Source organism: Rhinichthys klamathensis, unplaced genomic scaffold (genome assembly GCF_029890125.1).
Source record: "Rhinichthys klamathensis goyatoka isolate OS25496 unplaced genomic scaffold, OSU_Roscu_1.1 h1tg000087l_1, whole genome shotgun sequence".
Taxonomy (NCBI): domain Eukaryota; kingdom Metazoa; phylum Chordata; class Actinopteri; order Cypriniformes; family Leuciscidae; genus Rhinichthys; species Rhinichthys klamathensis.
The window spans coordinates 2,162,501-2,178,718 of record NW_026606627.1 but is presented as its reverse complement, the minus strand read 5'-3'; the positions used below and the strand labels follow the sequence as shown (position 1 = coordinate 2,178,718).

General features: G+C 44.3%; 1 protein-coding gene across 2 annotated transcripts in view; it reads right to left on the bottom strand.

The window, feature by feature from the left end:
- LOC130085721 (type II inositol 1,4,5-trisphosphate 5-phosphatase-like) overlaps nucleotides 1-16,218 on the bottom strand; it is a 49,831-nt gene that overhangs the window by 6,296 nt on the left and 27,317 nt on the right. For both annotated transcript variants that reach the window (XR_008807161.1, XM_056251646.1), the window contains exon 13: nucleotides 6,232-6,467. Coding sequence is in view for 1 of the 2 variants with exons in the window: in XM_056251646.1 (XP_056107621.1) it covers nucleotides 6,232-6,467 (236 nt within the window). In the remaining variant the exon portion in view is untranslated. The remainder of the gene's footprint in view (nucleotides 1-6,231; nucleotides 6,468-16,218) is intronic.

Genomic DNA, 16,218 nt, shown 5'->3' with positions numbered 1-16,218 from the left:
CTAACAAACACACCCCTCACTTCATTGCTCCACCCCAAAAATAACTAATATTAACAAGGTTCCTAAAGTTTTGGCCTAATCATAACCCTTCTTCCTCCACCTATATTCCTCTGAGCTTTTCTCTTTTGTAATGTCTCTCAGCCATCTCTCTTTCTACAGTCTTTCTAAAAATGTCCCTCTTGCTCACTCTCTCCTCCCCCATCATGAGTGGACACGCCCCCTACTGCTGATTGGCTCACTCTCTCTCTCCTCCCCCATCATGAGTGGACACGCCCCCTACTGCTGATTGGCTCACTCTCTCTCTCCTCCCCCATCATGAGTGGACACGCCCCCTACTGCTGATAGGCTCACTCTCTCTCTCCTCCCCCATCATGAGTGGACACGCCCCCTACTGCTGATTGGCTCACTCTCCTCCCCTGTCATGAGTGGACATGCCCCCTACTGCTGATTGGCTCACTCTCTCTCCTCCCCCATCATGAGTGGACATGCCCCCTACTGCTGATTGGCTCACTCTCTCTCCTCCCCCATCATGAGTGGACACGCCCCCTACTGCTGATTGGCTCACTCTCCTCCCCTGTCATGAGTGGACATGCCCCCTACTGCTGATTGGCTCACTCTCTCTCCTCCCCCATCATGACTGGACAGGCCCCCTAGTGCTGATAGGCTCACTCGCTCTCTCCTCCCCCATCATGAGTGGACACGCCCCCTACTCCTGATTGGCTCACTCTCTCATTCCTCCCCCATCATTTGTGGACACGCCCCCTACTTAGGGTTGCGGCGGTGAGGAAATTTTCCCACCGGTTAATCGACGTGTGACAACACCGGTAATCCCGGTGTCACCGTGGGGGGCGGGGCGGGGGAGTTAAATAGCTTTTAAATGCGTGCGCGTTATACTTTCACTTTCGAAATAAGCGTCAATTGGCAATTCAGCGTCAATTGCTTGAATGGACAAAAAAAACTCGCTGATAATAATTTTTTTATTTATAGACAGAACTTTTATTAGCATAACGAACGAATAAAAATAACCCCATGCATAGGCTGAAAAAAGTGAAAATCGGCAAACTGGGCCCAAACAAATAAGAACCATAAAACGTTTATTAACGAATAAGAAAATAAAATAGGCCTAAATAAATTACACAAAGTTTAAATAAGATAAAACCAAATAAATAAGACCCCATTTACACCTGGTATTAAAATGCGATCTGTATCCAGATAAGTTATCCAGATAATAAAAACCGCATTTGCAAGGTGTAAATACGTTGTGATCGGATTGTGATCGGATCTGCCTGACCACATCTGGAGGTAGTCTGGCTGCATTGTGTTCGGATCTTTACTAGGTGTAAACGCAATCTGGTTGTGGAAACCACATATGTATATTTTACTCCTCCCAAAAATGCTAAAAAAAATAAACGTGTGAGAGTGTTATATAGGCTAGGCTATTTCATGTCAGATATGACGACGCTACTGCAACACGCATTACCGCAGATGAGCAGCTGAGCGTCTATTCATCAAGCCAACGTGCAAACATCGCAAATAAAAGTGAAAGTAAGTCACAGACACAGACGCTTAACACACAATCATCTTCAAGTAAAAAAACGAAATTATCTTACCAGGGCTGTTGCCACTTTTTCTTATTGCTGTCTTTGATTTTGAAATGAGCTGATGATCAATAAAATGCAGCTCACCTCTGTTGCTTTCGGTGGCGTGCAATCCATTAAATCATAGCGCGGGAGTTGAAGTCGGATTTATATCCGTTTTGCAAAAACACATTTATGTGGCCAGGTGTAAATGGAATCGGTAAGATCAGAACACTTATTATCCGGATAACTTATCTGGATACAGATCTCATTTTAATACCAGGTGTAAATGGGGTCTAAGAGACGAATATAAAATCTCCACACGTGCTAAATGGAATTTGACTCCTGATGCTTGCTGATCTGTGACATGACTGGCTCTTGGCACGCACTGCGCAGTTCAGTTTTTAATTATAATGTATGCTCTCTTCTGAATTAAATAATAGATAATTATTATTTTTAATTAATTCAAATAAATATTTTAGCAAAAACGAATACTTTAAAAAAAGTCAAGACATCGCGGTGTCACGGTGGGAAAGTGATGTCACCGGTGATGGCGCTTAAAACCGGTAACACCGTCAACACCGTCTATCGCGGCAAGCCTACCCCTACTGCTGATTGGCTCACTCATTCCTCACCCATTATGAGTGGACACACCCCCTAATGCTGATTGGCTCACTCTCTCATTCATCCCCCATCATGAGTGGACACGCCCCCTACTGCGTATTGGCTCACTCATTCCTCCCCCATCATGAGTGGACACGCCCCCTACTGCTGATTGGCTCACTCTCTCTCTCCTCCCCCATCATGAGTGGACATGCCCCCTACTGCTGATTGGCTCACTCTCTCTCCTCCCCCATCATGAGTGGACACGCCCCCTACTGCTGATTGGCTCACTCTCTCATTCCTCCCCCATCATGAGTGGACACGACCCCTACTGCTGATTGGCTCACTCTTTCTCCTCCCCCATCATGAGTGGACACGACCCCTACTGCTGATTGGCTCACTCTTTCTCCTCCCCCATCATGAGTGGACACGCCCCCTACTGCTGATTGGCTCACTCTCTCATTCCTCCCCCATCATGAGAAGACACGCCCCCTACTGCTGATTGGCTCACTCTCTCTCCTCCCCCATCATGAGTGGACACACCCCCTACTGCTGATTGACTCACTCTCTCTCCTCCCCTGTCATGAGTGGACACGCCCCCTACTGCTGATTGGCTCACTCTCCTCCCCTGTCATGAGTGGACATGCCCCCTAGTGCTGATAGGCTTACTCTCTCTCTTCTCCCCCATAATGAGTGGACATGCCCCCTAGTGCTGATTGGCTCACACTCTCTCTCCTCCCCCATCATGAGTGGACACACCCCCTAGTGCTGATAGGCTCACTCTCTCTTTCCTCCCCTGTCATGAGTGGACACGCCCCCTACTGCTGATAGGCTCACTCTCTCTCTCCTACCCCATCATGAGTGGACACACCCCCTAGTGCTGATTGGCTCACGCTCTCTCTCCTTCCCCATCATGAGTGGACACACCCCCTACTGCTGATAGGCTCACTCTCTCTCTCCTCCCCATCATGAGTGGACACACCCCCTAGTGCTGATTGACTCACTCTCTCTCCTCCCCTGTCATGAATGGACACGCCCCCTACTGCTGATTGACTCACTCTCTCTCCTCCCCCGTCATGAGTGGACACGCCCCCTACTGCTGATTGGCTCACTCTCTCTCTTCTCCCCCATCATGAGTGGACACGCCCCCTACTGCTGATTGGCTCACTCTCCTCCCCTGTCATGAGTGGACATTTACATTTACATTTACATTTAGTCATTTAGCAGACGCTTTTATCCAAAGCGACTTACAACTGAGGACTAAACCAAGCGAGTCATCGTGAAGAGGCAAAAGCAACGCAAGAAGTGCTCAAAATACAAAGTTCAGACATAGCTCGGAGTAGCATAAGCCAGGCAAGCGAGGATTTAGAGGAAAGGATTTTTTTTTTTTTTTTTTTTTTTTTTTTTTTTTTATGTTAAGTGCTCCCGGAAGAGATGAGTTTTCAGTTGTCTTTTGAATGTTGTCAGGGATTCTGCATTCCGGATGAGGGTGGGGAGATCATTCCACCAGCATGGAACTGTGAATGAGAATGTTCTGGAGAGTGATTTTGTGCCCCGCTGTGATGGTACCACGAGCCGTCGCTCATAGACCGATCGTAGGCTTCTGGTAGGGATGTAGACTTGTAGTAGTGAGTGGAAGTAGGAGGGAGCTGAACCTGTGGTCAATCTGTAAGCAAGCGTCAAAGCCTTGAACTTGATGCGAGCAGCGAGTGGTAGCCAGTGCAGAGAGATGAACAGAGGAGTGACGTGGGCCCTTTTGGGCTCGTTGAAGACCAGACGAGCTGCAGCATTCTGGATCATTTGTAGAGGTTTAGTTGCACATGATGGAAGTCCAGCCAGAAGAGCATTGCAGTAATCAAGCCTAGAAATGACCAGGGCCTGGACGAGACGTTGTGTTGCATGCTCAGTTAGGAAAGGCCTGATCTTCCTGATGTTGTGCATAGCAAACCTGCATGATCGAGCTGTCTTTGTAATGTGGTCTGTGAAGGTCAGCTGATCATCAAAGATTACTCCAAGATTTCTGACCGACCTTGATGGGGTGATTGAGGATGAATCTAGCTGGATAGTGAGGTCGTGCTGTAGAGACGGATTGGCAGGGAGGACGAGAAGCTCAGTCTTTGCCAGGTTGAGCTGCAGGTGATGTTCCTTCATCCATGCCGAGATGTCCGCCAGACAGCTTGAGATCCGTACAGCTACTGTGGGGTCATCTGGTTGAAATGAGAGGTAGAGCTGGGTGTCATCAGCATAGCAATGGTAAGAGAAACCATGTGCCTGTATGATAGGTCCCAGTGATGTGGTGTAAATGGAGAAGAGGAGCGGTCCGAGAACTGAACCCTGAGGAACGCCTGTGGTCAGTTGATGTGCTTTGGATACCTCACCTCTCCATGTGACCTTGAAGGACCTACCTGTGAGGTAGGACTTAAACCAGTTGAGGGAGGTTCCAGTGATGCCCAGTGATGAGAGGGCGAACAAGAGGATCTGATGATTCACAGTGTCGAAGGCAGCAGACAGGTCCAGTAGAATGAGAACTGATGATTTGGAAGCAGTTTTTGCGACCCGCAGGGCTTCCGTGACTGACAGCAATGCAGTCTCAGTTGAATGTCCTTTCTTGAAGCCAGATTGGTTGACATCCAGCTGGTTGTTCAGGGACAGGAAGGATGATACTTGGTTAAAAGTAACTCGTTCAAGTGTTTTCGCAATGAATGGTAGGAGAGAGACAGGTCTGTAGTTCTCTAGAAGTGATGTGTTTAATGTTGATTTTTTAAGCAGAGGGGTTACCCGAGCCTGCTTAAATGCTGTAGGGAAAATGCCAGTGTGGAGGGATGAGTTGATAATGTGTGTGAGAGCTGGTAGAAGTGTGGGAGAGATGGCTTGTAGAAGGTGTGAGGGGATGGGGTCTAGAGGGCAGGTGGTAGGATGACTGGAGAGGAGAAGTTTAGATACTTCTTCCTCGGTTAGTGGAGTGAAGGAGGAGAGAAGGTTATTGGCTGTGGGAGAGGTTAGTCTGGGTTCCTGTGCTGAGAACTGACTGCTGATAGTGGTAGTTTTGTTAGTGAAGAAGTTAGCAAAATCATCAGCAGTTAAAGAGGAGGTGGGTGGTGGTGGAGGTGGACAGAGGAGAGAATTGAATGTCTTGAACAGTGAACGTGTGTTAGAGGCGCTGTTGATCTTGTTGTGGAAATATGAAGATTTTGCGGCGTGAACATCAACAGACATGCCCCCTACTGCTGATAGGCTCACTCTCTCTCTCCTCCCCCATCATGAGTGGACACGTACCCTACTGCTGATAGGCTCACTCTCTCTCTCCTCCCCCATCATGAGTGGACATGCCCCCTACTGCTGATTGGCTCACTCTCTCTCCTCCCCCATCATGAGTGGACACACCCCCTACTGCTGATAGGCTCACTCTCTCTCTCCTCCCCCATCATGAGTGGACACGCCCCCTACTGCTGATTGGCTCACTCTCTCATTCCTCGCCCATCATGAGTGGACACGCCCCCTACTGCTGATTGGCTCACTCTCTCTCCTCCCCCATCATGAGTGGCCATGCCCCCTACTGCTGATTGGCTCACTCTCTCTCCTCCCCCATCATGAGTGGACACACCCCCTAGTGCTGATAGGCTCACTCTCTCATTCCTCGCCTATCATGAGTGGACACGCCCCCTACTGCTGATTGGCTCACTCTCTCTCTCCTCCCCCATCATGAGTGGACACGCCCCCTACTGCTGATTGGCTCACTCTCTCATTCCTCGCCTATCATGAGTGGACACGCCCCCTACTGCTGATTGGCTCACTCTCTCTCTCCTCCCCCATCATGAGTGGACACGCCCCCTACTGCTGATTGGCTCACTCTCCTCCCCTGTCATGAGTGGACATGCCCCCTACTGCTGATTGGCTCACTCTCTCTCCTCCCCCATCATGAGTGGATACGCCCCCTAGTGCTGATAGGCTCACTCACTCTCTCCTCCCCCATCATGAGTGGACACGCCCCCTATGCATGGTTCAAAACTCAAGCGGTTTGTGGATCAGTCAGAAAGAGTGCCTCTCTCACCAGCTCTCTGACGGTGTCGAGCGGCATCTCCTGGATGGGTTCCCTCAGCAGACACAGTGTGGCGAGAGACGAGCCGAAGCAGCTGGGCAGGTACGAGCCCGTGACGGAGATGAAGTAATCTTTCCCCCTCTCCAGGTGCAGGACCAGAATATCCTCGAGCTGCTGCTGGCCTGAGTTCAGCTCCGGGGCCATAGAGCGGTTCACAAACACCTCCAGATCGATGTCCACACTGCCACCTACACACACACACACACACCACAGAGACATCAGAGGAGACAACACACAACTCCAGATCGATGTCCACACTGCCACCTACTCACACACACACACAGTCACATCAGAGGAGGCAACATTTAGCACTGCATTGGGGCCGGTGAAAGCAACTTAAGTGTTGATTGTAGGGTTGGGCCGATGGGCGATATCATCGTCCATCGTGATGGCTGACAGACATCACGATGTTTAGACAGCATTGGCTGAACATCGTGTGTCCCCTGTTTTCATGGTGACGCGTCATGCTTGGCACGTGATTCACCACAGCCAAAATAGCGCTGTATGACAGATTTAGCGCTTTTATTTCTAAATATTAACAAACTTTGCTTACCATGTCATGAACTATCTTCTATTCCGATTCTCAAATATGTGTAAGTGATTTTTTGTCGTTTAAAAAAACGTTAGAAATTATCTTGATCTGTAACGTGAGATGGGCGCCGTGTTTGGGCCGCAGACCAGAGATTTGTCTGTTGGATTTATTACAGCGCGTGAATTCACCAGTTTCTCCCGAAATACATAAAAGTGGCCGGTGAACTGGGAGAAAAATAGAGTTGACTTTATAGTTATTTACACTGTGTCTCTCTGATATGAATAAAAACCGTCGTCAAATATATTTGAATGAGTTGTTATTAGCTTCCATAGACACCATTGTGTATTTTACAAACTATAAATGTATTGTTTTGCTATAAATTATATGTATTTAAATGTCTGAAACCTAAAATAAACATTATGTGGTTAAAAACACTGAACAGTTGTGATATAGCCTATGACAAGCGCTGGGCGCGTCCGTCTTTGGCTCAGCGCCAGCCATAACGCGAAAGCACGCAGTTTGAATCTGGCAGTGATGTCACGTCACTGTACATTCGCTCCTTAGTGCTCAGCTGCTGCAGAGCTGCCGACATCGAAATTGCTGATGAGATATAGAGGAAAATATCTAGTGGAAAATGAGAATATTACGAAAATAGTCTAGTCGTAACGTAGTTTGACACTGCACATGTTTGGCACCGCAAGGCAGTGTAAGAGCAAAACACTGCTCACAAATCACATTAATTCAAGGAAAGCAGCATTCGACTCTTAATCGGTCCTCGTCAACTGATTCGCTCTAACAGCTGATTCACTCAAACAGCTGATTCGCTCAAACAGCTGATTCACTCAAACAGCTGATTCACTCAAACAGCTGATTCGCTCTAACAGCTGATTGACTCAAACAGCTGATTCACTCAAACAGCTGATTCACTCAAACAGCTGATTCACTCAAACAGCTGATTAGCTCTAACAGCTGATTCACTCAAACAACTGATTCACTCAAACAACTGATTCACTCAAACAGCTGATTCACTCAAACAACTGATCACTCATACAGCTGATTCACTCAAACAGCTGATTCGCTCAAACAAATGATTTGCTCAAACAGCTGATTCGCTCAAACAGCTGATTCACTCAAACAACTGATTCCCTCAAACAACGGTTTACCTCAAACAGCTGATTCGCTCAAACAGCTGATTCTCTCAAACAAACAGCTGATTCACTCAAACAACTGAAACAGCAGATTCACTCAAACAAACAGCTGATTCGCTCAAACAAACAGCTGATTCGCTCAAACAGCTGATTCGCTCAAACAGCTGATTCGCTCAAACAGCTGATTCGCTCAAACAAACAGCTGATTCACTCAAACAGCAGATTCACTCAAACAAACAGCTGATTCGCTCAAACAGCTGATTCTCTCAAACAAACAGCTGATTCACTCAAACAACTGAAACAGCAGATTCACTCAAACAAACAGCTGATTCGCTCAAACAGCTGATTCGCTCAAACAAACAGCTGATTCGCTCAAACAGCTGATTCGCTCAAACAGCTGATTCGCTCAAAAAACTGATTCACTCAAACAGCTGATTCGCTCAAACAGCTGATTCGCTCAAACAAACAGCAGATTCACTCAAACAACTGAAACAGCAGATTCACTCAAACAGCAGATTCACTCAAACAAACAGCAGATTCACTCAAACAAACAGCTGATTCGCTCAAACAGCTGATTCACTCAAACAAACAGCTGATTAGCTCAAACAAACAGCTGTTTCACTCTAACAGCTGATTCACTCAAACAGCTGATTCACTCAAACAGCTGATTCGCTCTAACAGCTGATTCGCTCAAACAGCTGATTCACTCAAACAAACAGCTGATTCGCTCAAACAGCTGATTCGCTCAAACAGCTGATTCGCTCTAACAACTGATTCGCTCTAACAACTGATTCGCTCAAACAGCTGATTCACTCAAACAGCTGATTCGCTCAAACAGCTGATTCACTCAAACAGCTGATTCACTCAAACAACTGATTCACTCAAACAACTGATTCACTCAAACAACTGATTCACTCAAACAGCTGATTCACTCAAACAACTGATTTGCTCAAACAGCTGATTCACTCAAACAACTGATTCCCTCAAACAACGGATTCCCTCAAACAACTGATTACCTCAAACAGCTGATTCGCTCAAACAGCTGATTCGCTCAAACAAACAGCTGATTCACTCAAACAACTGAAACAGCAGATTCACATAAACAAACAGCTGATTCGCTCAAACAGCTGATTCGCTCAAACAAACAGCTGATTCGCTCAAACAGCTGATTCGCTCAAAAAACTGATTCACTCAAACAGCTGATTCGCTCAAACAAACAGCTGATTCACTCAAACAACTGAAACAGCAGATTCACTCAAACAGCAGATTCACTCAAACAAACAGCTGATTCGCTCAAACAGCTGATTCACTCAAACAACTGAAACAGCAGATTCACTCAAACAAACAGCTGATTCACTCAAACAAACAGCTGATTCGCTCAAACAGCTGATTCGCTCAAAAAACTGATCCACTCAAACAGCTGATTCACTCAAACTGCTGATTCGCTCAAACAACTGCTGATTCGCTCAAACAACTGCTGATTCGCTCAAACAACTGCTGATTCGCTCAAACAACTGCTGATTCGCTCAAACAGCTGATTCGCTCAAACAACTGATTCGCTCAAACAACTGCTGATTCGCTCAAACAACTGCTGATTCGCTCAAACAACTGCTGATTCGCTCAAACAGCTGATTCGCTCAAACAGCTGGTTCGCTCAAACAGCTGATTCGCTCAAACAGCTGATTCACTCAAACAGCTGATTCACTCAAACAGCTGATACACTCAAACAACTGATTCGCTCAAACAGCTGATTCGCTCAAACAGCTGATTCGCTCAAACAGCTGATTCGCTCAAACAACTGATTCGCTCAAACAGCTGATTCGCTCAAACAGCTGATTCGCTCAAACAGCTGATTCGCTCAAACAGCTGGTTCGCTCAAACAGCTGATTCGCTCAAACAGCTGATTCGCTCAAACAGCTGATTCGCTCAAACAGCTGATTCCCTCAAACAGCTGATTCGCTCAAACAGCTGATTCGCTCAAACAGCTGATTCACTCAAACAGCTGATTCACTCAAACAAATGATTCGCTCAAACAAATGATTCGCTCAAACAGCTGATTCGCTCAAACAGCTGATTCGCTCAAACAGCTGATTCCCTCAAACAACTGATTCCCTCAAACAACTGATTACCTCAAACAACTGAAACAGCAGATTCTCTCAAACAAACAGCTGATTCGCTCAAACAGCTGATTCGCTCGAAAAAAAAAGCTGATTCGCTCAAACAGCTGATTCGCTCAAACAAACAGCTGATTCACTCAAACAACTGAAACAGCAGATTCACTCAAACAGCAGATTCACTAAAACAAACAGCTGATTCGCTCAAACAGCTGATTCGCTCGAAAAAAAAAGCTGATTCGCTCAAACAGCTGATTCACTCAAACAAACAGCTGATTCGCTCAAACAGCTGATTCGCTCTAACAGCTGATTCACTCAAACAGCTGATTCACTCAAACAGCTGATTCACTCAAACAGCTGATTCGCTCTAACAGCTGATTCACTCAAACAGCTGATTCGCTCAAACAGCTGATTCGCTCAAACAGCTGATTCACTCAAACAGCTGATTCGCTCAAACAGCTGATTCACTCAAACAGCTGATTCGCTCTAACAACTGATTCGCTCAAACAGCTGATTCGCTCTAACAGCTGATTCACTCAAACAGCTGATTCACTCAAACAGCTGATTCACTCAAACAAACAGCTGATTCGCTCAAACAGCTGATTCGCTCAAACAGCTGATTCGCTCTAACAACTGATTCGCTCAAACAGCTGATTCGCTCTAACAGCTGATTCACTCAAACAGCTGATTCGCTCAAAAAACTGATTCACTCAAACAGCTGATTCACTCAAACAGCTGATACGCTCAAAAAACTGATCCACTCAAACAGCTGATTCACTCAAACAACTGCTGATTCGCTCAAACAACTGCTGATTCGCTCAAACAACTGCTGATTCGCTCAAACAACTGCTGATTCGCTCAAACAGCTGATTCGCTCAAACAAACAGCTGATTCGCTCAAACAGCTGATTCGCTCAAAAAACTGATTCACTCAAACAGCTGATTCGCTCAAACAAACAGCTGATTCACTCAAACAACTGAAACAGCAGATTCACTCAAACAGCAGATTCACTCAAACAAACAGCTGATTCGCTCAAACAGCTGATTCACTCAAACAACTGAAACAGCAGATTCACTCAAACAAACAGCTGATTCGCTCAAACAGCTGATTCGCTCAAACAGCTGATTCACTCAAACAAACAGCTGATTCGCTCAAACAGCTGATTCGCTCAAAAAACTGATCCACTCAAACAGCTGATTCACTCAAACAACTGCTGATTCGCTCAAACAACTGCTGATTCGCTCAAACAACTGCTGATTCGCTCAAACAACTGCTGATTCGCTCAAACAACTGCTGATTCGCTCAAACAGCTGATTCGCTCAAACAACTGCTGATTCGCTCAAACAACTGCTGATTCGCTCAAACAGCTGATTCGCTCAAACAGCTGGTTCGCTCAAACAGCTGATTCGCTCAAACAGCTGATTCACTCAAACAGCTGATTCACTCAAACAGCTGATACACTCAAACAACTGATTCGCTCAAACAGCTGATTCGCTCAAACAGCTGATTCGCTCAAACAGCTGATTCGCTCAAACAGCTGATTCGCTCAAACAGCTGATTCGCTCAAACAACTGATTCGCTCAAACAGCTGATTCGCTCAAACAGCAGATTCGCTCAAACAGCAGATTCGCTCAAACAGCTGGTTCGCTCAAACAGCTGGTTCGCTCAAACAGCTGATTCGCTCAAACAGCTGATTCGCTCAAACAGCTGATTCGCTCAAACAGCTGATTCCCTCAAACAGCTGATTCGCTCAAACAGCTGATTCGCTCAAACAGCTGATTCACTCAAACAGCTGATTCACTCAAACAACTGATTCCCTCAAACAACTGATTCCCTCAAACAACTGATTACCTCAAACAACTGAAACAGCAGATTCACTCAAACAAACAGCTGATTCGCTCAAACAGCTGATTCGCTCGAAAAAAAAGCTGATTCGCTCAAACAGCTGATTCGCTCAAACAGCTGATTCGCTCAAACAGCTGATTCGCTCAAACAGCTGATTCGCTCAAACAAACAGCTGATTCACTCAAACAACTGAAACAGCAGATTCACTCAAACAGCAGATTCACTAAAACAAACAGCTGATTCGCTCAAACAGCTGATTCACTCAAACAACTGAAACAGCAGATTCACTCAAACAAACAGCTGATTCGCTCAAACAGCTGATTCGCTCAAACAGCTGATTCACTCAAACAAACAGCTGATTCGCTCAAACAGCTGATTCGCTCTAACAGCTGATTCACTCAAACAGCTGATTCACTCAAACAGCTGATTCGCTCTAACAGCTGATTCACTCAAACAGCTGATTCGCTCAAACAGCTGATTCGCTCAAACAGCTGATTCACTCAAACAGCTGATTCGCTCAAACAGCTGATTCACTCAAACAGCTGATTCGCTCTAACAACTGATTCGCCCAAACAGCTGATTCGCTCTAACAGCTGATTCACTCAAACAGCTGATTCGCTCAAACAGCTGATTCACTCAAACAAACAGCTGATTCGCTCAAACAGCTGATTCGCTCAAACAGCTGATTCGCTCAAACAGCTGATTCGCTCAAACAGCTGATTCGCTCTAACAACTGATTCGCTCAAACAGCTGATTCGCTCTAACAGCTGATTCACTCAAACAGCTGATTCGCTCAAAAAACTGATTCACTCAAACAGCTGATTCACTCAAACAGCTGATACGCTCAAAAAACTGATCCACTCAAACAGCTGATTCACTCAAACAACTGCTGATTCGCTCAAACAACTGCTGATTCGCTCAAACAACTGCTGATTCGCTCAAACAACTGCTGATTCGCTCAAACAACTGCTGATTTGCTCAAACAACTGCTGATTCGCTCAAACAACTGCTGATTCGCTCAAACAACTGATTCGCTCAAACAACTGATTCGCTCAAACAGCTGATTCGCTCAAACAGCTGATTCGCTCAAACAACTGATTCGCTCAAACAACTGATTCGCTCAAACAGCTGATTCGCTCAAACAGCTGATTCGCTCAAACAGCTGATTCGCTCAAACAACTGATTCGCTCAAACAACTGATTCGCTCAAACAGCTGATTCGCTCAAACAGCTGATTCGCTCAAACAGCTGATTCGCTCAAACAGCTGATTCGCTCAAACAGCTGATTCACTCAAACAACTGATTCGCTCAAACAGCTGATTCACTCAAACAGCTGATTCACTCAAACAGCTGATTCACTCAAACAACTGATTCGCTCAAACAGCTGATTCGCTCAAACAGCTGATTCGCTCAAACAGCTGATTCACTCAAACAGCTGATTCACTCAAACAGCTGATTCACTCAAACAGCTGATTCACTCAAACAACTGATTCACTCAAACAGCTGATTCGCTCAAACAGCTGATTCACTCAAACAGCTGATTCACTCAAAACAGCTGATTCACTCAAACAGCTGATTCACTGTCGCTTTGTTTTAAACCATTTCCGTTGGCGAAATAGAGCAAAAACAGGCAATATGGCGTCTAAAATGGAAGTCACTTAATATTAACTTAATGTTTATTAAACTTGTATAAAATCAATATCACATTTGTTATCATGCTGATATTTGGAGAAAAACTGCACTCTTGTGATATGTGATCCTGGACCACAAAACCAGTCACATGGGTAACTGTTTGCCCAATAAATTGAGATGTATACCATCACATGGAAGCTGAAAAAATAAGCTTTATTGATGAATGGTTTGTTAGGATAGGACAATATTTGGTCGAGATAAAACTATTTGAAAATCTGGAATCTGAGATCGCCTTTAAAGTCGTCCATTTATGTTTACGATTGTGCTGCACTCACTCACAAAAATAAATGTTTTATGAACGGTAGGAAATTTACAAAATATCTTCATGGAACATGATCTTTACCTAATATCCTAATGATTTTTGGCATAAAAGAAAAATCGATAATTCTGACCTATACAGTGTGTTGTTGGCTATTGCCACAGATATACCCGTGCGACTCGAGACTGGTTTTGTGGTCCAGGGTCACATGTTTATTACTAAATGATATAAATAAAGACTAAATCACACAGTGAAAGCGTGCACTAGTCTAATCTACAAGACTACATCACGTAGAGTATACACTCTCTGGGTGTGTGTGTGTGTGTGTGTGTGGGGGGGGGGGGGTGTGTGAGGGATAGGCTGTACTCGATAATGTCAAATCCCTATTCAGTACACAGAAAAACCTAAAAACTGCTCAAAATTCAAACAAAAATTGCTAAAACTTTACCAAAAAAAGATTTTATAATGTCTATGTGCTATAGAGCTATAAGGCCATCTAGAGTCATGAAATATCATGTTATATTATTATTTTTCCACAAGAGGTCGGCAGAGACACTCAATGTAAGATATTTAGAGCTGAATTAAAGGGTTATGCATGAAATTGTGAGTTATTTTGAATTTAAGTTGAAAGAATGTGAGGAAGGTGCTTAAATTACTAAATATTTATTGATTATATCTAGTAATTTAAAAGGTAAATAAAATAAAAATAACAAAAATTCTCCAAAATAATTGCATTAAAAAAATAGAAAAAATATTATTAAAATGACATAAAATAAGCTTTCTGGACAAAAAAAAAAAAAATGTAAGTATAAGTTTAGGGCTTCGGTTATTTTGACCCGCGAGGGAAGGATCTCGTATGTTCTGTTGTTTCATGCAAGTGAGGACAGAAAAATGACTTGTGTTGAAACTTCTTGTGTCACTCCTGCTTGTGTTAGGAAACTCAGTGAAATAACTGATGACATTAGCTAACACAAGAGGGTGTGAAACTATGCTAGTCAATCTCAATAAAACAGTAACCGCTGGATGTTGTAGAATTGCTACATAGATATATTCACAGTGGGTGAATATACAGTCAAACCAAAATGTATTCAGACACCTTCAACATTTCTCACATTATCTCAGTTTATTCGCTATAGTTCAGGAAAAGGTAATAAATATGAGCAGAACTCAGAGTTCTCAGATCAGTGGATATTTGACTGGTTTTGTCCGTCCTTCTGTTAGACTCTCACACATGAATTATGTTGAATATCTGTCAGCTGTTAAATTTAAGAACACAATTAGATAATACCAGTTTAGCTCAACCAGTGACCAAGCAATGCTTCATGTTGTTCAGTCTGTGTGTAAGAAGAGCATTAGCAATTACAGAAAACACACTTCAGCAAAACATGATCAGCTCAAAGTGGAGGAATCATTTCTGGTCCCGAATGTGTATAAATGTCACTGGTAGTCTCTGTATGAAGAGTTATTGGGTATAATATGTCACAGTTTACTTTATTTTGCTCTCCTCACTTACATAACTGAACTATAGTGTCCTGCACACACTAGTGAAACATCAAAAATTATATCTGGTGTCTGAATCATTTTTGGTTTGACTGTATCAAAATATAATAATCCAATCTGTAAAGCTGATTTGAAACGATGTGTGAAAAGCACTACACATATAAACCTGCGAGAATCTCAGAGTGTCTCTCATGGGTATAAAAACATCTTGTACAATGTTTATCCAAGTGGAGCTGATGTCCATATTTCTCAATAACTGTTGTTTGTTTGTTGTTGTGAGACGATCTTTATTAATCTGAGATGAGGAGTTGTGCTAAACCACACGGCTGCGTTTACAAATAATCGGTTAGTAAAGGCTCAGTCGGACCGGAGAGCCTTCAGGCAAACACATTAATCGATCATGAGCTCGACCTGATTGAAAGGGGTGTTTATTCCTTTCCTAATCTGATTCATTTTGGTTTGACTGTAAGCAGGGATTGAGATTAACTCCCGCTAACTCGCCAAATGCGGGTACAAATGAACTTTGGCGGGAAACGCTGTCAAATCACGAGCCAATCCGGCGTGTTTCTGTGTTTACTCACTTTGCTGGGGAAGTTCGTGTAAGCCAAATCTGTGCGGATTTAGCGCAACTCGTAAGTCCTCATGATATATTAAATACAGCGTATTGCGCTAAATCTGCTCATTTCTGGCTTACTTGAACACACACGTCACTACACAACAGATAATGGCGCGCTTGTTCACTTGCACTGAAGTAATAGAGAATATTAAAAAGCATTTGGTGAACAGAAAACACATTGTTATTTTCCAGCATCCCACATGTTCTGTGTGCTGTATTGATCTGTCCACCTAA